Source organism: Gavialis gangeticus, unplaced genomic scaffold (assembly GCF_001723915.1).
Source record: "Gavialis gangeticus isolate Ggan-Ray unplaced genomic scaffold, GavGan_comp1, whole genome shotgun sequence".
In the NCBI taxonomy this organism is placed as follows: domain Eukaryota; kingdom Metazoa; phylum Chordata; order Crocodylia; family Gavialidae; genus Gavialis; species Gavialis gangeticus.
In genome coordinates, this window is record NW_017729014.1 from 6,968,879 (window position 1) to 6,992,593 (window position 23,715).

The window sequence follows — 23,715 nt, forward strand, 5'->3', positions numbered from 1 at the left end:
CTAAGTGGAAGTTTTACTAGTAATAGATATACAATGAAATTCAAGACGACCAGAACTTCAAGGCTGAAGTGCCGTCTGTTTGAGGAACATAACTTCAGTCATGTACAGTCACAATGTCTAGTTTACCACTAGAGCAGGTCACTACGTTCCATACATTTCCTGGAAATGCCCACAAATGACAGGCTTCCCACAGCTAATTATGATGTTCCAAGAGATGCATCTATTCAGGATGCCTGTACTAGGTAGGAATGAACTTGAAAAAGAAAACCAGCAAATTTTAAAAGAAAATAGGCTTAAAGGCTGTTGATGAAGCAAAGTCAGCATTTAAGCTATTTACTTTTGCTAGGTGCAGGACTTGCAAGATGCTCATAAGTCATCAAGTCAGCTTAGGCCCCATCTCCACTGTAACACAATCTTCAAGGCTAGGGACAGACATTACACATAAACCAGTTTAAGTGATCAGAAACTAGTTTAAACCTGTAACAGAACCTAAGTTCAGTGCACATAAACCAGTTTCAAAGTGGCTGAAGCTGGTTTAAGATAAACTTGGTTAAATGTAGAATCAAACTTAACTGATTTGGGTCAAACCAGTTTATGAAACTTCTGTTCCAGACGCCTTCCTGGTTTAAGTTAAACCAGAGTCCCCCAGAATCCCAGATGCTTTGCTAGGCTGTGCTGGGCTGTGCTCTCTGCTCCAGAAAACAGGCTGCCTCCCACCCCTTCTCCGTAGCCAGAGCTCCAGGGGAGACTGAAGGCACATCTTGGTCTGTCAGGCTTCCCTCCCTGCTCAAGCAGGGATTTCCCCCCTCCCTCCCTCCCATCTGCCACAGCGTGGACTCCAGCCCCATGGACCCTAGGCATGTGGTATGCTAACTAATGCTAAGAGGTGTCTGTGTGTGAGTGTCTCCAATTTCACTAGGACAGACAGACAGAACAATGTCAGCTAGCACTTTTTGGAGCTAATAGCAGGTCAGCTGGTAATGTCCCTCCATTCCTTCCTTGGAAAAAGCTGTTTAAGAAAAGCTTGAACTAATGAGAGAGGCTTTTGTTTTGCTGATGGGCTGATAACACAGTGGTTTTATCACCCCCCCACCAGCATCTCTGTCAGATTTGCAGACAGGTTTGCAGACATGGAGATGGAAAGCTCAGTATCACCAACAGGTGCATACCCACCTTTGCCTCAGACTTCTAGCCCAGAGCTGGAGGCTGGCAACTCTTCCGCCCCTTGAGCAGGCAGCAGGCAAAAGCCTGAGACAGTGAAGGCAGAGTGGGGGTTTAAACCCCTCCCTAATCAAAGCATCCTGCTGGGGCCTGGCCACATCCCTCCCCCTCAGCTCAGCAGTGTAGAAAGGAAGGGCTGCTCTAGTGCCCCCTGGCTTCTAGCCTGAGCCAGTGCAGGCATATGTCTGCATTTCTGACATGAAAAGGGAATGTCTATCCATCTCCAAATCAGTTCAAGCTGTGCAGGTTAGACTAACCTGCAAAGATTGAATCAGTTCAGGCTTTTTGTATGTCTGCTCCTAGCCGAAGGGTGCAGCCCTACAGCTGTAGATAATAGACTGTCAAAACTGGGGCCTAATATAATTCACTTGCAGAAGCCCATGTAAATGGATTGTAAAAAGGGAAGCACAGAAAAATCTCATATTTCCTACTCAAAACCTATTCATCCTTAATTAAATGAAAGCTTGCTTGACTAACCATACTGTGTCTACACCATTCCCCAGCTTCCTGTGTTAATTAGAATAGCCAAAGACAGGTACACTTTGTATAGCATTGTTGTTAAGTCGTGATTTTCACGAAGATCAGTTAAAGCTGGTGGTCGCACCTATTCTTCTTGTAGCAAGAACATTACTATTATGGCTGGGTCATGAGATGGTACGAGTTATGTTTTATTTTAGTAGACTAGCAAATGTTCAGTCTTGGGAAAACATGCTGTGCTGTTGTTAGTTTGTAATTATACAAGATTCTCTGCCAAGGCAATAGTCTTTAGAGAGAAATGGACAACAAGAAGGAAAGGTTTCTCTCTGCCTTGGATCTCAAATCTTAGGTCCCAAGGCCTGTGGGTGAACACTATACAATAATCACATTAGCCGTCCAACTTCTGAGTAAGTCACACTACCCCCAGCAAGAAGAGGGAGGAGGAACCTGGAGATCCTGGCATCAGCAGCTGCCAAAGTGATAGGGGAGCAACATCTGGGTAAGAGCCTTTAGGCACTGGTGTAGATGAAAGGACCCAACAGGACAGATGTGATTTGCCATCCCAGCCAAGGCTCAGTCTGAGAAGGGTCCAGCCATCTTCTGCTCTTTTCTATCAGAAACTGATTATGTCCACACACTGACTGAATTAATTTGCTAAGGACAGTGTAAAAGGGATGAGGAGAAAGGTTCCCTCCAAAATGCAGCCAAAGGAGACAGTTCTGAAGGTGATTTTTTTAAAAACTGCTCTTTATGAATGCTAAGCAGAATGGATACAGAAAATGAGAATATTAATTGGCCATTAAGTGCAAAATATTTCACATAAGCTACCCTGGTGGTGGCCTAATGATAGTTCTATTATTGCTTGCTTCTCTGCTTTTTGAGATAACAGGAAGATCACAATGAGCAACAGGCTTTAATTTTGCCCATCACGTTGCACATGTAATGGTTGATTGAAATAGAAGTAATTTATTTCTTTGGTTTACAAACCAATTTGAAAAGGTCTAAGAAAATGCCATTTTGCCTTTTGGAAGGAAAAAAAATTAAATAACATAAAAATGAACCATAATGATCTCTTTCAGTCTAATTAAACTTCTCAGGGAGTTTTTTTCTAATGGATTGCATGAAAAAGTAACAATCCTTTCCAACCTATTAGAATAAGCTCCTTGTTCACCTGGTCTCTTGCCATATCTCTCCCTGCTGATGGGTGTTTGCTGGACTTTTACTGAGAACTGGGATTCAACCCTGATGGTACTGGCTGATGCTAATGTATATCTCTGAACCTAGCTTCATCAGACACTTCTTCATCTGAATTGTATGGCTCTGCTGTACTTTCTCATCTCACTGAGGCCAATTGCAAGTGAAAGCAGTGAAGGAGCTTCATTGCCATTAGGTTAGCATGCTTATCCTTCTACAGGATGATTAAGGGCACTTATTACAATTTTGATAATAAGCAGTTGTATAAAGATTAGAAATCATGACAAACAGCTAGTAGCAAAAGCATGCTGCCATCATGGTAAGATAGAAAAACTTCAGTCTACCCTGTAGCAATGGTGCAAAGACTTCAATGATTTGTTGAGTCCTGAAATGTTTATACATGTGAAAGGTAGTGTTAGAGTGATGTTGTAGCCAGTATGATCCAGGAATTATGCTAGAGGCAAGGGTTTGGGGGGGTTTATAACTTTTTATTGGGTCTTCCCAATAAAATTAAAGATATCACCCCCAAAAATCCATGCCTCTGTACATGTGAAAGTCCAGATCATGGACCTAAAGGTGGGAGACAGAGGTTCTGTTCCTGGTTCTGTCACTAAGCTGCTATGTGACCTTGGGCAAGTCACTTCATGTCCTCCATGGCCCTTGGTCGCTCTCTGTTTGGAACAGGGACTGATTTCTACCTATGACGTCCTACAACACTTTGCACAGTGGGGACCTGATAGCTCCTGAGTAGGGCCATGCAAAATGGCACTGTTCTGTTTCGACTTGCATCGCAACATTTCGGTGGAACAGCGTTTTGTTTCGAATTTCGTTTCAATTGGAAACTGCTGTTCCATTTCATTTCATCAAAACAGTGATGCTCTTTCGATACTGTTTTGAGTTTCTCCCATAGGCTATACCTGGAAAGTCTGAAACAGCCTCTCTCATCCGGCAGGCAGATCGGGGGCCTGCAACCCTGGGAGGGCTGTGGGGGCTGTACCAGTCCTCCCAGGGTTGCCTGCCAAATGAAGGAGGGAAGCCAGGTGCTGCTGCCTGGGACCAGTGCCAGCACGCTGTCGGTCCCAGGCAGCAGCACCCAGCTTCTCTCATCCGGCAGGCAGATCAGGGGCCACAACCCCAGGAGGGATGTAGGGGCTGTGCGATGGGGCTCAGTTCCTGACTGAGCTGGGGAAGGGAAGTGAGCCCCATTGCTCAGTTCCCCTCCCCAGTGCTGCAATCCATTGGGTTGGGCGCTAGGTTCAGGCTGGGGAAGGGAACTCAGCCCAGCTGAGCTGAGTTCCCCTCCCCAGCGCTAGGAGCTGGGCTGAGTTGCCTTCCCCAGCCTGGTCAATCGCAACACTGGGGAGGGGAACTGCGCGATCGGGCTCAGTTCCCTTCCCCAGCCCGATCCTAGCGCTGGGGAGGGAAACTCAGCTGCATTGTTCAAAACTTGAAATGTTTTGAAACTTCTGAAATGTTTCAACTGCCCTTGTATTGTTTCATGGCTGTTTCAAAGCCTTTTGTTTCATTTCCATTTTGCTGTTTCAAGCTCGAGATGAGTCAAAACAATGTCAAAATGAAACACCCGGTGAAATTTCACACAGTCCTACTGCTGAGTCATGTAGGTGCCAAAAGCAATGTTTAAAACTGAGGGTGGCTATAGCCATGGCTCATCAGTGGCAGTTGTATGTCTAAATCCTGTTATTGGCTTGGAAAACATGATTCATGAATGAGGAAAAGAAGGAAATGCTCCAACAGACCTTCGCAAAGATCAAAGAGAGTTTTGAATACTTCTCTCTGCTCTCGGGCAGATGCAAGAAAAGTAGCTCCAGTGTTCCCTAAGACAAATCTGCCTCCTTTACAAGGTCCCCAGTAATCTCACTCTATCCTTAACCCTGAGCCCTAAATATACTGTATAAAGGAGCCCTAAATGTACCACAGTGCTCCTTTATACAGTGTACCAATTGTCCTAGGGTCCTTCAGCAGACATGGTGCGTGACTGCAAAATGCAAGTGCTATAGGGTCAGTGTGTTTTACTACCTTCTTAAAGTCTTCCTTGTCCATTCTTGTAACCAGAGCACCCTCCTGACCTGGTTTTACCTTATTCTTTTACAACCTTCTGCCCTACTGGGCACCACAAAACAATGACAGACTGTCCAAAAACACCATTCACAGGCCTGAAGGCTCCAGTTAGAATGCCGCCCAGCAGGACACCAGAAAGAACTTTTATTTCCAGCATCTCTTTTATTGTGGAATTAAGTGTTTAGCAATGTAGCCAGTTCCTTCACAGAGGGCAGGTCTACACATGTAATTAATGCACCTAAATTCACTGTGAAGAAAATTCAGGTGCATTAAACTGCATCCCCGCATGCATCTAAATGTTCACCTATCCAGAGCAAATTTGCTTCTGATGGGAGCAGTTCAGTCTAGGGCTGCTTCTGCCTTGCTCTGCCCCCCTGCAGCAGCCAAGGGAAGCTCCAGGCTCCCCCAGGTGCCAGACCTGGGCTGGCAGGGGACATAGGGGCTGGTCCTGTTCTCCATGAGGTGAGGGAGGGCTATTCCAACTGCTGAGCAGCTGCCTCCCAGCCACATGGAGACTGGGATGAGGCCCAATGTCCACATGGCAGGCAGGCAGCATCCAGCTGAGCCAGGACAGCTCTCCCTTCCCCCTGTGGCCCCCTGCTGCCTAAGCTGACCAGAAGCAATTGCTCCTGGTCAGTGTATACACGTACGCTTCGGCACATTAGTTTAATGCTCTGATTTCTGGTACCTGTATCTACAGGTACTAGAAAACAGTGTATTAGACTAATCTACTGCACAGCAATCACTATGTATGTGTAGATGCTGATGCTTTACTGCATATTAGATTAGTCCAATGCACAGTAAAGTGTCTCATTTAGACGCACCAAGAGAAGACATTCAATGTTTTGCTTGCTTGTCAACTCTAGAGATATCAGAGCACTTGCCTAACAGCCATTCATCTGAACCAATGACTTTAATAATAGGATGATCCCAGATTTGCAGATGGGCAAACTAAAGCACAGCTTGAGAGGCAAAGCAGTTTGCCCAAGATGCTGAACTTAGAGGTGGCCCTGTAGATGGGCAGATTATAAATACATTGTGATAGTTGTTGTTATTATTTTACCATTAGCTCTTGTTTTCCATGTAGGAGGCAGTACAAGATTTGATCTCAGCCCTCAGAACAGATGCAGGAGTAGTGATCCCAGCAATCCTTTCCTTGAAGCCAGAAGCCCAGGTGCTGATCACTGAGTGGCTACTTGAGCACTGCCGGAGTGCATTAACAGACCTTCCAAAGGAACAGACCCTCAAGGACCTTACTGTGATTGGGGGATCATTAATTAAAATTAAGAAGGAAGACTCAAGATGTCACATTTTGTATACAGACATTTTGATGGCAGATGGTAAGTTCTTTTCCTTGAATACAACAACCTAACTGTAACAGTGCTGTTTCTAACAACCTGGCTAGGGACAGAAGTTACACATAAACTGGTTTAAGTGATTGGAAACTGGCTTAAACCTGTTACAGAACAGAAGTTCAGTGCACTTAAACTGCTTTCAAAATGGCCAAAACCAGTTTAAAATAAACCTGGTTGGATGTAGTATCAGACTTAACTGATTTAGGTCAAACTGGTTTATGGAACTTCTGTACTAGATTCTGTTCTGGTTCAAGTTAATGCACAGTCCTCCAGCATCCCAGGATGCTTTTAAGCCCTGGGCTATGCTGTCTGCTCCAGTGGAGCAGGGACTGCCTTGCCCTTTGCTCCTTAGCCTGCTTCCGGCCTGCCTCCATAAGCCCATAGGGACAGCAGGTGGGGGAGTCAAAAGGTAACAGTCCCCCGAACCACCCTATCCAGGGTCTACACAGCATGTGGGGAGAGGGAAAGCCTCTGTGGCAAGGACTTTTTGACCCTCAGCTGTCCTCCCCCCTCGCCCTTCCTATCTGCTGATTGCTTCAGCGGCTGCCACAGGAGGGAGGGAGCGAGGAGTCCTCCTGGCCAGGTGTCTGCCCATGCAGCCCAGCATGGGGGCACCAGGGAGCCCCCACCTTGGGGGGCTTCCCCTTACCCCAACCCTGAGTTCCCCAGCCTGGGGCAGCCCCAGGGAGCCGAGGGGAATTCTTCTCCTCCTGGCCCTGGGAGTTGCTTGCCTTAGCCCTTGTGAGTCTCAGGCAGCCTCAGGGAGCAGAAGGAAATCCCCCTGCCCCTTCAAAGCTGACTTTGCCTCAGCTGCTGTGAGCCTGAAGCAAAAGAGTTGCAGGGGAGCACAAGAATTTCCCTCCACTCCCTGAAGCTGTCCTGGGCTATCCCAGAGACTCATAGCAGCTAAGGCAAGCAACTCTGGGGTTCAGGAGGGGAAGGATTCCCCTCAGCGCCCCGGGGCTGCCCAGAGCCTGGGCTGGGGTGGGGAGGCAGGAGCTCCCTGGTGCCCACGCTGGGCTACATGGGCAGGCATCGAGCCACAAGGACATCTCCTCCCTTCCTCCTGGGGCAGTGGCTGAAGAAATCAGCAGCTCAGAAGGGGAAGGGGCAGGGTGGGAATCCCTCTCAGCTCCCCAGGGCTGTCTGGGCTGGGGAAGCCAGGCTGGGGCAAACCTCCTGAGGGGGAGGCTCCCCCAAGGTGGGCCAGCACCTGGACAGGGGGCTCTTTAACCCCCTGTGGGGGGACACAGAGGAGTTGGGGACACTTGACTGGGCTGGCAATGGCCAGCAGGCTGGGAAACATGCTCCAGCATCCCCTGCCTACTGGCCTAGGTCAGTACAGGCCTCACCCTGCCTTTCTTAATTGAAAACTAATAATCAGTTCAGTTGGTTATCAGTTCAACCTATGTAACTTAGAGGACACTGCCTAGATTGAATTGATTCTGCCTCAGGCTTTTTCACTGTCTGTACTTAGCCCCGACAACATACAGCACTGTACTCCAAAGTGATTTAAAAACCATGTGTGCAGAGATCATGCCACATGCTGCAGGAATGTAAGCACTTACATGGTTGAAAGTCATAAACGTCACGCAGCCACAGTTTAGACAAGGAACTTAAGGCTGTTTCATTCATGTGATATTACAGGTGAATTTAAGGAGGAGTATGGCAATTAAGCCAACTAGAATGGAGCCAAAAATGAAGCCTCCTTTCTCCCCTGCTCTTGTCTTCATCTCTTCCAGGAGACAGGTTTGGGAGGAGGCTCTGTGCCCAGCATTACCAAGCAAAGCCACTTTCATTGCCAAAACAACATCTGCTACAGCTCATAAACAGTCCATCTTTGGAGGTCTTCTATGCCAACTACTCAGTAGACTCTATCAGATCTATTACTATGGTAAAACCAGTGACAGCTCCATGGTTCAGCCTGAACTGAGATTTGCACTTAGTGCAGGAGTTACTTAGTGCCAGCATTGTGCTTAACAATATACATCATGAGACACGGCTCCCATCCAAGGATTTTCCAGTCCAAAGGTTTTAGACTTGACAAGACTAAAGTGGTTGCAGGTGAAATGGTAGAAAAAGATACATTTTTGCTACTGCTGAAAATATAGAGGTTTTCCCTTGGAAAGTGCTTAAAAGATTGAGTAATGTTGCAGTGATATAGCCATGATGGTCCAGGAATTATGTGAGGGGCAAGGATGTTTGTGGATGATATCTTTTATTGGACCATCTGCATGGGTGGGATAAACTTAGACAAGCTTTCTAATGCAAGGCGTTCTTCAATCAGGCAATGCGTGGCAATTCAAGCTTTCAGTGCAAGGCATTCTTCACAGAAAATTGAGGACAATCAGACTTAGTTACAAATACTTGCTCAGTTAGTGGTTCCATAGTAATCAATTAATGTGCAATAGATCTCTAAAGTCTAAAAGCTAGAACATGCTCTTGATTAAAGGCAAATGGTCTTAGAGTTAAGTGGAGCATTTTAGATGCGGCAATGATACAATAGACAGAGGCTTGCTTGGTGTCTCTTTCTGGACATGGCATATATCATTTAGTCATCATATTGGTATTATCCCACAGGGAGGTGTGAAGAGGCCCTTGCTCATCTCCAGAAGGCATTTGGCCAGACTGTTACTGATGAATCTGCCAATGCACGGCTCACCATGCTGCAGCTGAAGAGAAGGACCATACCACGGGCAGCTCATACCTTGAGTGTCTTAGCTCAGAAAGACCACAGGGACCTGGGATTCCTCTTGAGGCTTTTAGAGCCCAAGCAGCGACAGTCTCTCTCTCAGGTATAACTTTCTCTGATTCCTCCTCTAAATCCATCATGCATCCCTCAGCTTTGGAAGCTGTTGCAGCCTGCCAGCAGTGTGGGTACCCAACGAGGGAAAAAAGAAGAGATTAAATTAAGTTACATAAACATTTCTTACTTAATTAGGACAGAGCTTCATGGTTTGCAGAACAAGCAGAAGAGTAGGAGGATCTTAAATAACAGGAGCATGAACTGCTTTCTTCTTCTGATCTTGATTCTGAAAGGTAGGGCTGGGGCTGGGGCTGGGGCTGGGTTTGAGCTTGAGCATGGCTTTCAGTGAAGGGACCCTGATTTGATCTCTGCTGATTCCCCAGAACTAGCTCTTGCACCACTTACAAGAATGCCTTGGCCTTTCTCCTTCCAGTGTTGACTTGCCTATGTCCTGCTAACTCAGAAGCTAAGTGACTGAGAACCAGGCTGTTCAAAGGAACATACAGGCAAATGGATAGATAAATATTTAACAAGACATCGGGTGGGCCATCATTTAGTACTGGAATGACAGAAATATTGCTATGCAAAGGAATCATTTTTGGTTTCACTGGCTGAATCAAGAAATGTTAATCCTTTCAGGTCTACACAAAAAAAAAAATTCTTGGTTTTGCCAAATTCCTGCCAAAATAAAAACTAAGGAAAGGCTGAGGAGAGTAGCTCCACTGATAAACCAGAACAAGGTCAGCTTGATGATGAGCAGTTTTAAACATTCACTCAAGCATCTGCAGTTTTGATTGCCTAGAAACTGTGTTTTCTGAGAATCAGTTTGCCTCCTTTTATTCAATTTGTAGATTGTGCATGCCCTGGTGGGAAGCTATATTGTTATGTTTCGTCCCATATTATAAAGCAAATGAACAGCATGCTGATATGCTAAATGCATTTTTGGAGGAGTACTTTGGTATGTATTTTAGAGAGACAGCAGGAGGACATAAGTAAACAAGTATTAATTTACCAGTCCCTAGACATACTCCATTACAGTGAAAAGAGCCCCTCTCCTCTGGATAATGTAGAAAGTTCACTCAAATGGCAGAACAGTTAGATTTTAGAGCCAATTTGCAAACTTTGACTCTATAGAGGAGATAAAGGTACAGTCAATTGTGTTTCTGTGGAGGCCCTAAGGGAGGTGTCTATAAATGAAGACAAGGTTTCCAGCTGAATTTCAGAGCAGCCACATCACACTGTATAGGAGGCTCAGCACAGTTTTGAAACACAGGATTCCTTTTCTCTTTTCTTTTCTTTTCTTTTCTTTTCTTTTCTTTTCTTGTTGATAAGAAATATGTAATCTTAATAGTGCTGAAACTACACTAACGTTTTGGAAACTCATTGGGGCAACAGATTAGTGAAATCCTCTAAAGCAGGAGGGGGAGCATGTGTCCATCTTTTGTTAGCAGCTTTGGAAAAAGGGCCGGGACAAAAACTACGTACTGAGGGCTGATTTAATATGAAACATTTCTCCCTCATATCAGAGATTGAGTGGCTGGGCTGCTTTAAAAAAAAAAAAAGTGTGGAGGGGGGACTCAATAGGAGCATTAAAAATAAAAGCCTCTTTAATTTTTTTCTAATCTCAGGCATTGTGCACATTTCGACTGCAGACACTTTGAGGTCTCTTCGGAGAGCACTTGTCTTATCTGCAAAAGGTTTCCTAGCTTTGATTATTTCATGAGAGATTAGCCTGTGATGTAAACTCCCCATGAATGCTGCAGTGTTTTAAATTCAGAACCACAATGAAAGCTGTAGTGTGAGCCCTGCTTTGATTTTCAGGGATTTGGGGGAAGTTGTTATCAAGGTAGCTCCACTCATTACTTTCAGTAGAAAGGAGGCGGCAAACATTTTTTTTTTCATTTCAAACTGGGGGGTGGCAGAGGCTTACCTGTAAATCTTTCTTTGGCTTACAAGTTTATTTAAGGGCATGTGTGTGTGTGAAAGACGACTCTTGATATAATCACAGAAACTGGACAACCGGACACCTTTTGCACTAAAAATAAGGAAACAAGGACCTCAGAGTCTTTTGCAAAGATTAATTGAGCAATCCAAATGCAACTGCTGGTGAAGGTGGCTTTCTTTTCACCTCCAATTCACAAACTGGAAAACTGAGACTCAGTTCAGTGACTTACCCCAGGCAGCCAGCAACAGAGCTGGAAATAGAGATCAGCCAGCGCAGCTCTCAGCATCTGCTCGAGCCACTAAATGCAAAACACTGCTATCACCTTGTTTTTGAAGTGTTTGTAGATGAAAGGTGATATAGAAATGTGCCGTCATTATCCTGGTACCTGGACTGAAAAGCTAAACCTAAACTTACAGCTGACGATCTGAATGGAAAAAACTAGAGGAAGGCCATCTCAGGGATATATGCAAGAGTTTTTTTCAATTAATAAGCAAAGTAATTACAAGTAATAAATGTGTCCTACTCTGAAAGGTATTTGCTCTCCAAAGCAATCCTTTTACTATGGAACCCACAAATGGCTGGAAGGTCATTTTGGGCCTAGGAACCCAAAAGATGTATTTGATTCCAGATGCCCAGGGGAAGGTAGTTTGTCTGTAACCATTTCAGCTTTAACCATGCGGTTTCTGCGTCAGAGGTTAAAGTGTCATTCCTCAGCGCCAGTTTGCGTACCCAAAAATGCAGCTTCTGATTTGGCAGTCAGGTGACATGCCCAGCTGCATCTTTGAAGAAACTGTTTCAGAGCCCAAATCATCCCTGGTGTGAGCGGTGCAATCCCACCCGTCTCAATTTGGTCCTTACAGGGATACAACAAGCTGATCGTCCCACATGTTACTGTTACTGAGAGCTGGCTAAAAAAGCAGTGCCAGTTGTCCGGAAAAAACGAAGATTGTACTTTTCAAAGCATCTAGATCAGTAGTCAGCAACCAGTAGCTCGCGACTGACTGGTCAATCGTGGAGCCTCTGACAATTGCTCTCAGTCTGGGGGGGCTGAGCACATGTATGCATGCGCACACGCATGCCCCCCCACCCAGCAGGTCAGCCTGTGAGGCAGATCGAGGCCCCTGTGGTGAGGGAGGGAGTAGGACAGAGGCAGGGGCAAGTGGGGCCCCGGCCAGGCTGGGTGATGGGACAATTGGAGCTCGGGCGGCTCGTCCAGGGGTGTGGGGGATCTCCCGCCACTGTGCGCACCCCAGCAGAGGCCCAGGGGGCACATGCCCCCCAGATCTGTGCACAGGGCAAAGGCAACTGCTGCTGTATGCTGGTCTCTGAGCCCCAGGCTCCACTGCAGCTGCCCCAGGAGAGGCGTGATGCCATGTGTGTCCCGCTGCCAGGCGGGCAGAGGGCGCGTGGCTCCAGTAGATCCTGGATTGCACTTTAATTCAAAAAGTGATCTTGTGCTTAAAAAAGTTGGAGACCACTGATCTAGATAATTTAGACACAGACCTTTCACTGAATTGCAGGGAAGATATGACAAATTCCCCCAAACTGCCTTGAGAATCTCACCAAAGCCCTTCATATAAAGTTGGAGAACCAGGTCTCGTCTGCTGTCATCCTAATTTTCAAACATTTAAACACAGTCAAGCTTGGGCTGGTGATCAGGAAAGAGAGGTGTTTTCTAAGTATAAAGCTGCTGGCTGGCTTTCCACATTGATTTCACACAGCTTCTTCCTGTAGGTCTTTTATTTGCATGTCTTTGTTCAGAAGCAGATGTGCAACTGGGCTGCTAATTAGTGTCTCTGTACTATACATTCATAGATTCATAGATTCATAGATTCATAGATTAAGGGTCGGAAGGGACCTAGTAGATCTTCTAGCCCGACCCCCCGGCAGGGCGGGAGAACAACAAAAAAACCCCAAAAAGAGAAACGGGACTCAAATGAGTCCAGCCAGGTAGGCATCCAGCCTCTTCTTAAAGACCCCCAGGGTAGGGGCCAGCACCACTTCCCTTGGAAGTTGGTTCCAGCTCCTAGCCGCCCTAACTGTGAAGTAGTTTTTGCGGATGTCCAATCTATACCTCCTCTCCATCAACTTGTGCCCATTACTCCTTGTTATGCCAGCGGGCGCTAGGGGAAACAGCGTCTCCCCCAAACCCTTCTGGTCCCCCCTAGTGAGTTTATAGACGGTCACCAGGTCCCCCCTCAGCCTTCTCTTGTGGAGGCTGAATAGGTTCAGGTCCCGCAGTCTCTCACTGTAGGGTCTGCCCTGTTGTCCCCGGATCATGCGGGTGGCCCTCCTCTGGACCCTCTCCATGTTGTCCACATCCCTCTTGAAATGGGGCGCACAGAACTGGACACAATACTCCAGCTGTGGCCTGACCAGTGTCGCATAGAGGGGGAGGATCACCTCCTTGGCTCTACTCGAGATGCACCTGTGGATGCACGACAAGGTCCGGTTAGCCTTGCCAACCATGACCTCGCATTGTCGGCCCATGTTCATCTTGGAGTCAATAATGACTCCAAGATCTCTTTCTGCCTCCGTGCTCTCGAGTAGGGAGTTCCCCATTGTGTAAGTGTGCTGCTGGTTCCTACTGCCCAAGTGCAGCACCCTGCACTTGTCCGTATTAAAACGCATCCTGTTCCTGTTAGCCCACCCCTGTAACCTATCCAGATCCTTCTGCAATCTCTCCCTCCCTGCTAGCGTGCTCACCTCCCCCCAAATTTTGGTGTCATCAGTGAATTTAAACAGGTTACTATCCACCCCATCATCCAGATCGCTGATGAAATAGCGATTGAAATAGGTCCTGTGCAATTCCTTTAAAGCAGCTTGCAATATCACAATCACCACGTTTACTCCAGTCCTAGTGGAACTAGGACTATATAATTTAGTTCTCACAGGCACCCCTTGTGACTTGGGTTGAAGGGAGTAATCTGTAATTTGCTGTACCTTGGCTGGTTTACATCTGGCTGTGTCAGGGTACCTACTTTCCATCTGAATGAGACGAAGAAGCACTTCCATTTAAGAAGCACTGCTGCTACGTCCTGGTGTTGGGAGTGAAATTTACCCTCATTTCTATAAGATGGAGTTCAACAAAAGACTAGTTAGTGAGGACTGGAGGTGTCTGAGACAGTCACCAAAAATGTGCAGATTTGCTCTGCTGTGAAGGAAAGACTTGTATTTAGACAGGTGAAGATGTCTCTTTGAAATGCACAAGCATAATAATATATTCCATGGTATATTCCATTTTTGGACAAGGTGAGCTTGCAATACCAGGAATGCTCTTGTGTTCAGATGCTTCCGAATAACACTTTCCCAGTTCTCTCTCTATTTACCTGTTAAAAAGCTGACGGCTAAGAAAAATCAACATTATTGGGTAGTAGCTTTGAAAAATATCTGTGCGCACAAATTACATTGGGTGGCCTTCAAATCTTTAGACAAACAGGTCTGACATATTTGCAAATAGATTGCTTTACGTTTTTGAGACCCAGACCTGCTCAAGTCCGTAGTACCCTATACTGAGGCACAGCAGCTGACCTCACCCAGAGTCATGCATCTCTAGATGTTGGAGCTGGATCTCAGAGTTGGTGAGGAGGAGCATATAGAGAAGTCCACATTCCTAGTCTCTCAGTGATTGGGCTTGGATTGCTCCTAGACTGTTAGCAGTTGATACGTTTCATATTGCTGAAAGGAAGTATTTTGGATATGATGTCTCCAGCGGACCTATTTCACCCTTATAGTTGGCTTCATTAAGTAACAACTTTCTGTGCTCCAGTTCAGTGGAAAGCTAGTCACTGTAATGCCCGTTCTGAAATCTGTGAGACATGAGATGATGGGTCTCAGCCCAGTTCCTTATTAAGTGATGTCCCTGCAACTGAAAACCACCATCCCAACCAACAATGTCCTCAGAAAAAAAAAGCCAGACACCGAGGGTAAACAGCGAGAAGTTTATACACTGCTTCAGGCTTATAAAAGCCTCCCAGTAGGCCCATTATAAAGGTGAATCTCCTTTTGGGTATATGCCAAAAACAAATTATCTTCCTAACCTAGAACAGAGTCTCTCTTGGACGACATTTGATGTGAGGGAATCTTGTTGGTTTTATATTGTACTGTGGATGAATCAAACACCATTCTCCATCAGCTATTGATCTACAGCCTTTCACCAGCACTGGGATTTACCCCAAGCAATAAAAGAAAATGCTTACTTCATTAAACAGTGTGAGCTGTATAGGAAAGGAGTATGTATGTGGGCAAAAGACCCCCCCCAAAACAGGCTGAGAAGAAGGTCTGAACTACTAGTGCATGGGCCTGGAAGAAGCCAAGATTGTTGGCTTTTGGGTCACGGGGGCCAACTGACAAGTTTGGTTGATGCCATGAGTGGAGAAACGATCTCTGGTTGTTTGATTCTTCCTGTATTCAGGAAAGCAAGATTTTGTACATTCTTGTAAATCAGCAGAACCACAGCAATTCCTAACTCCACCGATTTCTCTTCCTTTACTGCAGTAACCAACAAGACTTTTGGTTTTCACTAACTGCTCAGGCTAAAGGAGATGATAGGCAACTCCAAAGGATAGTGCTGGTAAAAACAGTTACCCAGAATTTATAGCCTCTGCTTGTGTAATTTGGTCTTGCCAGAGTTGGAGATGGTTGGAGATGGTCTTGTTTATAACTTAAGTATTCACTCTGCTACCGCATGTGAAAGCACCACTTCATTTATTAGCAGTAAAGAGCAATAATGAGAAATCCATTAGAGGCACATAGTTCTAATGGAGTTGTCCTTGTTGACCTTTCTAACCCTAACGAATTATGTGGCTTTTCAGCCTTCTAAATTATGGTGGTGTTGTTGTTGTTTTCCTTTTTGACAAGAACTGGTAGCTCACTTGCATTCCAGATTAATAATTAGCAAAGCTAGCACATGGCGAATTTTTCCTGCAGTCTGAAGACTCTCTGAATCTTTATTTTCAGTGGAGACCCATCTCTGCTACTAACACATGCAAATATTTACAAGCAGTTCCACCTTTGTGTTCTCATCATGGCAACTTGAGAAATATTTGACAGGTTTTGCACCAGTTATGGTCCTGCTGCCAGCTAAATATTTTTCTTTTTAAATGAGCTGATAGAACTGGGGACACCATGAGCATTTAATTAAGAGTTACACATCCAGGAAGGAAAATTCTTAATTTGTTTTATGCAAGCCACTGGAGAATGGATGAAAAGGCACAATCCAAACAGCTCTTGAAAAACACGTTTGTTCACTTCCATGTGGCAACAACCTCCAAAGCAACTCTGTAGGCACATGTGGTGCGGCGATGTTTCCATGGCTCTGTAATTTGTACATTAAGGAGATCTGCAGCGTGCAAATCTAAAAATGTAACTGGTGAGTTAGGAGCTGGAGTCTTCCTGTCTTGTGCCTTAGCACTAGTGATAGGGATCCTGCAGATCAGCCTTTTCATTCCCTTACACCTGTACAACCCCTTTACCCTGCCTTTTATTAGACAGCACAGTATATCAGCTCGTTCATGATAACCTTTCTTTTTCCTTCCACAAACAGTTGCTTTGCTGTTATTTCTCTAGTTCATTTTTAAAGACATACTTGCCAGTTTTCTCTGTCCATAGGCTTCAGCCCAAGAAGGAAATGCACTGATGAAGACCCAGCACTATGAGAAGGCTCTGGGTTACTACTCCCTGGCTATTTTGACAAGCAACAATCATCCAAGGTATCTTCGGCAGCGCGCAGCATGTCTGATGCAACTGAAGGAATATGGCAAAGCCTTGCAGGACATGGACCAAGTAATCCAGAAACATGAGTCTAATAGCCTAAAAACTCGAGTTGAGGACCACTGCTCAAAGGGGCACCTGCTCTTGTTAACTTCAGAGGAGGAAGCAGCAGTTCAACAGTACATTGAGGCATTGCAGTTGGGACAGTCCCTGGCCTTGCGCAGCATCACAAATGGCCCCGGAAGGGAAACTTTAGCCAAAGCTTTTCATTGCATTGCGCAACGTCATTTAGAAAGGCACCATTATGCAGGAGCCTGGAAAACCACAGCTTATGGGCTCCTAATTGATAAAGATGACACTGAACTTAAAAAACTAAAAACGAGAATTAAACGAGAGGATTCAGGCTGTAGTGTTCATTAATTTACTTGGTTTTGCCTAATGGCTCTGCTATTATTTTTGTTCGTTGGCTGTGAGAATAAGGGAAATGGTTATAAGTTTATGAAGTGTTGTGAGATCCAAGGTGTCTTTTATGTATACTCTGTGAATTTTATGTTACAGTATGGATTTGGTACTTTGTACAGGAAAAGCAAATGATTCAGTAGCAGAGAGAATAAATGTTCTAGCAAAACTGACCAAATAATCTACATACAGGAAACAGACTAAGAAGTGCAAGCTGCAATATTCAGTATTCTTTTAAATTATTATGGGTGCCTTTATTAAAATGTAACCTTCTCTTAATAAGCATCTATTTTCTCTGGATAACCTGAAAATTAATTCTGGCTAACTGTATTTCCTTCTGTCAGAACAAACTGTAAATGACTGTGCAAAGTTTGTGAATAATTACACTACTGACTGATGTGTTTGTTCAGATTTACCATTAACTAGGTCTATCAAGAGCTCCCATGCGCTGAGAGCCAAATAAGGAGGTTGCACTGAATAATTAGGACTGGCCCATAACTGGCAAGGCACTTGATTTTTAGGTAGCATTGTGTGGTAGGATATCCCACAAGAAACACATGGGCTGTGTCTACACATCGCTCTATGGCAATGTTACCATGCCATGCTTTAGTACTTCTTTTTGGTGGTACTAAAGCACGGCACAGTAACTGCCTGTACTGTGCCGTCCATGTGGTGCACAGTTAATTTTAGCCGCTACTTTGCTAAAATGGCTGAGCGTGCCGCTGTGGCAAAGTTGCTGCCAGTCACATGTAGACTCACATGATTTTGCTCCGTCACTGTAGCGTGTCGTACAGAGACATAGCACATTGCTCTGGTGATGCAGGGTGATGTGTAGACGCACCCATGGAATCTCCCCTTTTTCTGTTGAAACCTATGGGTTCTCAGTACTAATACAGAGCAGACCACAAATGCTTTATACCAGTAGTTTTCAACCCAGGGTCTAGGGTTGAAATCTAGGGGTGGCTGTAAAGATGGTGGCCTCACCTAAAGGGGAAGTGCTGCTGGTGCTGTTGCTACTCCAGCTCCCCGGCAAGGCCAGAGGCCACCTGAGCACCAGCAGCAGGCAGCCCAGTGCCAGCAGGCAGAGCATGGCCAGGCAGACCCACCTCATGCTGCTTCTGCTGCTTCATATGGGACCCAGCGATACTACAGCCCTGTGGCCCTTCTGCTCACCTGGAGATATCAGTTTACAAACTGGAATAGGTGCGTGCGTGTGCATGCGAGACAGAGGCAGGCAGAGGCAGAGCATACCAGTTTGGATGGAATTTCGACTGGGAAAATCGGCAGCATCCTGGGGTGCTTATGGAAAGCTTCATTTGGAACAATAAGAACTGCACATATTTTTAGTGAAAGGCTAGGTCCTACAAAACTGATGGGAGGCCACCAACACAAGTCTGGGGGGTATAGGGACATCTACTAACTCAATCTGTGCCCCAACTTTTCATCTTCACAGCACATCTAATATTGTGTAACAGTGTGGCTGTGTGAGGGTTTGACATGTTTATCTGTGGGGGATCCCTGGCTGACTCGTTGCCTGTGTATGCAGGGGACTGTAGCTCATGGCAAGCGGGGAGGGGGCGGTGAACTCCCACAGAAGCCGGTGGTGGCCAATCTTGGGGGGAGGATACATGCCCTCTTGTGCCTCCCCATGCATCACCTATGAAGCAAGTGATTCTTCCACTTCACTCAGCACTGGTGAGACCGCAGCTGGAGTACTGCATCCAGATCTAGGCGCCGCACTTCAATGAGGATGTGGGAAAGCTTGTGAGAATCCAGGGAAGAGCCACCCGTATGATCAGAGACTTGCAAGGCAAGCCATACGAGGAAAGGCTGAGGGACTTGGGCCTCTTCAGCCTAAAAAAGAGAAGGCTGAGAGGGGACTCGGTAGCAGCTTAGCGCTGTATCAAGGGACTACATCAAGGGCTTGGCAAACAACTGTTCAGCAGGGCACCCTTAGGGAAAACCAGGAGTAATGGCCACAAAGTCCAGGAAGACTATTTAAGGCTTAACACTAGGGAAAACTTCTTCACAGTCAGGGTGTTCAAACTGTGCAATAAGCTCGCTCCAGAAGTGGTGCAGTCACCTACCCTAGAAATCTTCAAGAGAAGACTGGACAGTCACCTTGATGGGGTCATCTAACCCCAGTTGTCTTTCCTGCCTAGTGCAGGGGACTGAACCTGATGATCTTGTGAGGTCCCTTCCAGCCCCTAGCATCTATGAATCTATGAGGAAGAAGAGTAATTACTTGAGTTATCCTGTGATGAAGGAAACAGCAGGAACCTCTTGCCCAGTTATGGTTGAAAATAAAAAAGGAGTGCCCTGATGTGACAGATAAGCTATTAAAGTCTTGATGGCATTCACCACCACATACTTATGTGAAAGTGGGTTTTCACCCTTAGTTTCAATAAAAATGAAATACCAAAACAAATTGGATGTTGAAGAAAAATTTTCAACATCTAATGAAGTAGATGACAGCAAACTTCGGGGACTGGTAGATACACTGGAGGGTAGGGCTAGGATTCAGAGAGACCTAGACAAATTGGAGGATTGGACCAAAAGAAATATCATAAGGTTCAGTAAGGACAGATGCAAAGTCTTGCACTTGGGACAGATCAGTGCCATGCACTGCTACAGGCTGGGGATCGACTGGCTAAGCAGCAGCTCTGCAGAAAAGAACGTGGGGCTTACAGTGGACAGTAAGCTGAATATTAGCCAAAAGTCACATGCAAAGAAGGCTAATGGCATACTGGGCTGCATTAGTAGGAGCACTGCTAGCAGATCAAGGGAAGTGATTATTCCCCTCTTTTTGGCACTGGTGAGGTTTCATCTGGAGTCCTGTGTCCAGTTTTGGGCCCCCCACTACAGAAAGAATGTGGACAAATTGGAGAGAGTCCAGTGGAGGGCAACACAAAAAGGTTAGGGGGCTGAGGCACATGGCTTATGAGGAAAGGCTGGGGGAACTGGGCTTATTTAGTCTAGAGAAGAGTAGACTGAAGGGGGATTAAATAGCAGCCTTCAACTACCTGCAGGGGGATCCATAGAGGATGGAGCTGGACTGTTCTCAGCGGTGTCAGATGACAGAACAAGGAGCAATGGGCTCAATTGGCAGCAAGGGAATTATAGGTTAGATATTAGGAAAAACTTTTCACCAAGAGGGTAGTAAAGCACTGGTACAGGTTACCTAGAGAGGTTGTGGAATCTCCATCCTTGGAGGGTCTTATGACCTGGCTAGACAAAGCCATGGCTGGGATGATATGGTTGGGGATGTTCCTGCTTTGAGCAGGGGGTTGGACTAAATGACCTCCTAAGGTCCCTTACAACCCTGATTTTCTATGATCTAAGACTGAAACGTTCACAAATTGTATTATTGTTATTGTTGCTCTTATTTTTATTTTTAATACAAGTTTGTCAGTAAGAGATTTCCAAAGGGGTCCACACCTCCATTTGAAACTTTTTTAGGGATCCGCAAATGAAAAAAGGTTGACAATCACTGCTTTATACAGAAAACTGGTTAGAGGCTAAAGAGAAAGGGCCGCTTTAAAAGGAATGGCTTAAAAGGGGCTGTAACTCACTGGCCCACAGGAAGGTCAGGGAGAGGGCCTGGATAGACAGGCCTATATTTGAGATCATTATTCTTATTCAGAACTGCTACTGTGGTGTTGCCTAGAGCAAAGCAAGAGCCAACTTGCCCTCGGTGCTGTGCAAACATACATCAAATAGCAGTCCCTGCTCCAAGGAGCTCACAAACTGTAAGACAAGACCCAAGAAACCAAGAAGACGTTCACAAAATTCCTGATATCCAGCATGTGTTAGCAGCACTATCATAGTATTGCTTTATACTATGTTCCATGGAGGAAATACTGGAAAGTCCCACCACTATGGAGTAACCCTAAAGTGAGTAGATACCATATTGCAGAGAACACTGCACTGGCTACAGGGTGAAACAGTAGCATAACTAGGCATAGGTGATCAGGATGCCAACCCCAAGCACCATCTTAGAGAGGGGTGCAAGTATGGCAGCCAGTGATGATGAGCACCTCGCCATCACTGCCACCAAGGGGACAAAAATTCCTACTTATGCCTCTAGGATGGAAGTACCATTCTGGTTGTCATTCCCCTCCCTCTGTCATGTTGCATTATCATTTAGACACATGCAAAGGTGGTGCAAAGTCCAATCTTGGAACATTACACATGCAGTCTACAGATATGAGTGCACTGGACAATGATGCATTGTGTCCAGAACAGCAGCTGTTTACATTCATTTTGCCCTGGTTTAACCAAACCTCCAGGGAACCTGTTTACAAGGCCTTTTCCATCTCCAGTACTACTGACTCCATGAAATGTGACAACATAATTATGGAGGAGAGTAAAAACTGCTGTTGTCAACAAAGTTTAAAGCAATGCTGGGAAACAAGGGCTGCTTCCCTACTTTGATTTCTATTAAAAGGGAACTGAAACAAATCCATCCTTTTTCCAGATATATTACCCTGTTCTCTGAAGACCAGTAATCTCAAATAAAACTTCCTTCCCTGCCCACTCAATCAACCCAGCAGACATGGAACCGTAACCTTAGACTTTTTACATAACTGTTTGTTCTACCCTGAGAGTGCAGGTAGGGTGAGTTTGTGTTTCTGCCCCTTTCAAGGTCAAGAACATTTAATCTGTTTTTAACACTGGGGACACTGATGAGTAATTATTTCTCCTGATTGCCATTGAAAGCCATAGTACGGTTTCTTTCCAAGCATGAAATTATATTTTTAGACTCATGTTAGCTACCCTTGCAAACTAAAAGAAATAGCCTTGATAAGAATACTGATTTTTCTTCAGGAATCATAGACTGGTAAGAATTTTACTGTATGATATCCTCAGAAAGTTTTGTTCTTTATTGTTTCTGATTGATTAGACCAACCTGCCGTATAGACTTCCCATGTCAGCTTTTGTGCTGGCATCTCTTCTTTTAGTTGCCGCCTCTGCTCTGAACAATCGGTGTCAGTTAGCTGAGAGCTTCACTTTAGCAAATTTGCTCCCTTCTCACCGTTTGCAGGGTTAATATACATTCTTGTCTTTGTTCTATGGCACTTCCAGTTTGCCACTTTTAAAGACAATTTAAGGAAAAGAGAGCTGCCCCAAAGGCATTCATGAATAACAAAGGCATCTGGTCAAATCTAGAAAAGGCACGAGTGCCCAAATTGACCTCATTTGGATTAACCTCATTCTGGAGAGACCAGGAGACTGATTCTCCGCTCACTTATGACTGGTACAAGTCAGTAGCAATAGCAGTGAGAATGAGTCCCTACATCCCCAAAGCAGAAGAGAGCAGACTGCTCTCCATAGTCTATTTATGCCTTAGTCTCTTTGCTGAGAGCAGTGCTATCAGCTCTCCAAATGTTCTTGTGCATCTCCCAGGAATGGGTGTTTGCCTTAAGGCCCCAGTTTTTGGAGTTTGTGGAGTTATGCAGGAGAAGCCTATTAAGCTGCTAACCCCCTCTGTGGGGAGGAAGCATGAAAAAATGGAAGGGAATGGTGATGCAATATGACCCATGTTACCTATAAAGCCAATAGCAAGGCTGGTACAGAAGCCAGATGTCCTAACCCCCTGGACAGTGCTGCTAGAAGACCATGCTGCTTCTAAGAGGCTCTTTTGGTATTTGTTAGTGGTGCTTTGTAATTAAATCCTGTGCCCTGAGCACATTTTTTCTACCCTATAGGAGTTTTCCTTTAAACATAGGGGCCAGATTCCATCCTGTAATGCTCTTCTCTGCCAGGTGCAGAGTTGTACTGGGACAAGTCTGTTTTCAGGTTCCTATCACTATGGTTTTTTTAAGTGCTATGAAGTCACGTAGGAGCCTCTTCTCTGTTATCTGTGGGCCACTCTCAGCAGGCGCTAACCATTATCATATATACATATATATCCACACACACACACACACACACACACACACACACACACACACACACACACACACACACACACACACACACATATATAAATCTCCCCTCTCCTCTTTCTGTACCAATTAAATTACTGTGATCAAAGATCTTATCTCTCGGCCAGGCCTGAGCTTCTGATTAATCCGTTATGGCATCTTTCTTCCAACTAATATATTTAGGATATCATATAGAACTTTTCTATCAGTGACAGCTAGAGGGGTTTCATAGTTTCATAGTTTCTAGGGTCGGAAGGGACCTGAGAAGATCATCTAGTCCGACCCCCTGCCGTGGCAGGAAAGAGTCCTGGGGTCAAATGACCCCAGCAAGGTGTTCATCTAACCTCCTCTTAAAAACCCCCAGGGTAGGAGCCTGCACCACCTCCCTTGGAAGTTGGTTCCAGACCCTAGCCACCCTAACCGTAAAATAGCGCCTCCTGATATCTAACCTAAATCTACCCTCTGCTAGCTGTGACCGTTATTCCTGGTCAGTCATGGCGGTGCCCGGGGGAACAGTGACTCCCCCAGCGCCTGCTGATCCCCCCTGACCAGTTTGTAACAGGCCACTAGATCCCCCCTCAGCCTTCTCTTGTGGAGGCT

The 23,715-nt window shown here is 45.5% G+C and overlaps 1 protein-coding gene and 1 long non-coding RNA gene across 2 annotated transcripts in view; one reads left to right on the plus strand and one right to left on the minus strand.

The window, feature by feature from the left end:
• The window catches only part of TTC34 (tetratricopeptide repeat domain 34), an 81,725-nt gene extending 64,140 nt beyond the window's left edge, over positions 1-17,585 (plus strand). Inside the window, exons 6-8 of the mRNA XM_019511661.1 lie at positions 6,059-6,311; positions 8,907-9,121; positions 16,628-17,585. Coding sequence (XP_019367206.1) covers positions 6,059-6,311; positions 8,907-9,121; positions 16,628-17,149 — 990 coding nt within the window. The 3' untranslated portion in view covers positions 17,150-17,585. The remainder of the gene's footprint in view (positions 1-6,058; positions 6,312-8,906; positions 9,122-16,627) is intronic.
• Positions 9,117-23,715, minus strand: part of LOC109293631 — a 79,833-nt gene continuing 65,234 nt past the window's right edge. Inside the window, exon 3 of the long non-coding RNA XR_002096352.1 lies at positions 9,117-9,188. This is a non-coding gene — a long non-coding RNA (uncharacterized LOC109293631). The remainder of the gene's footprint in view (positions 9,189-23,715) is intronic.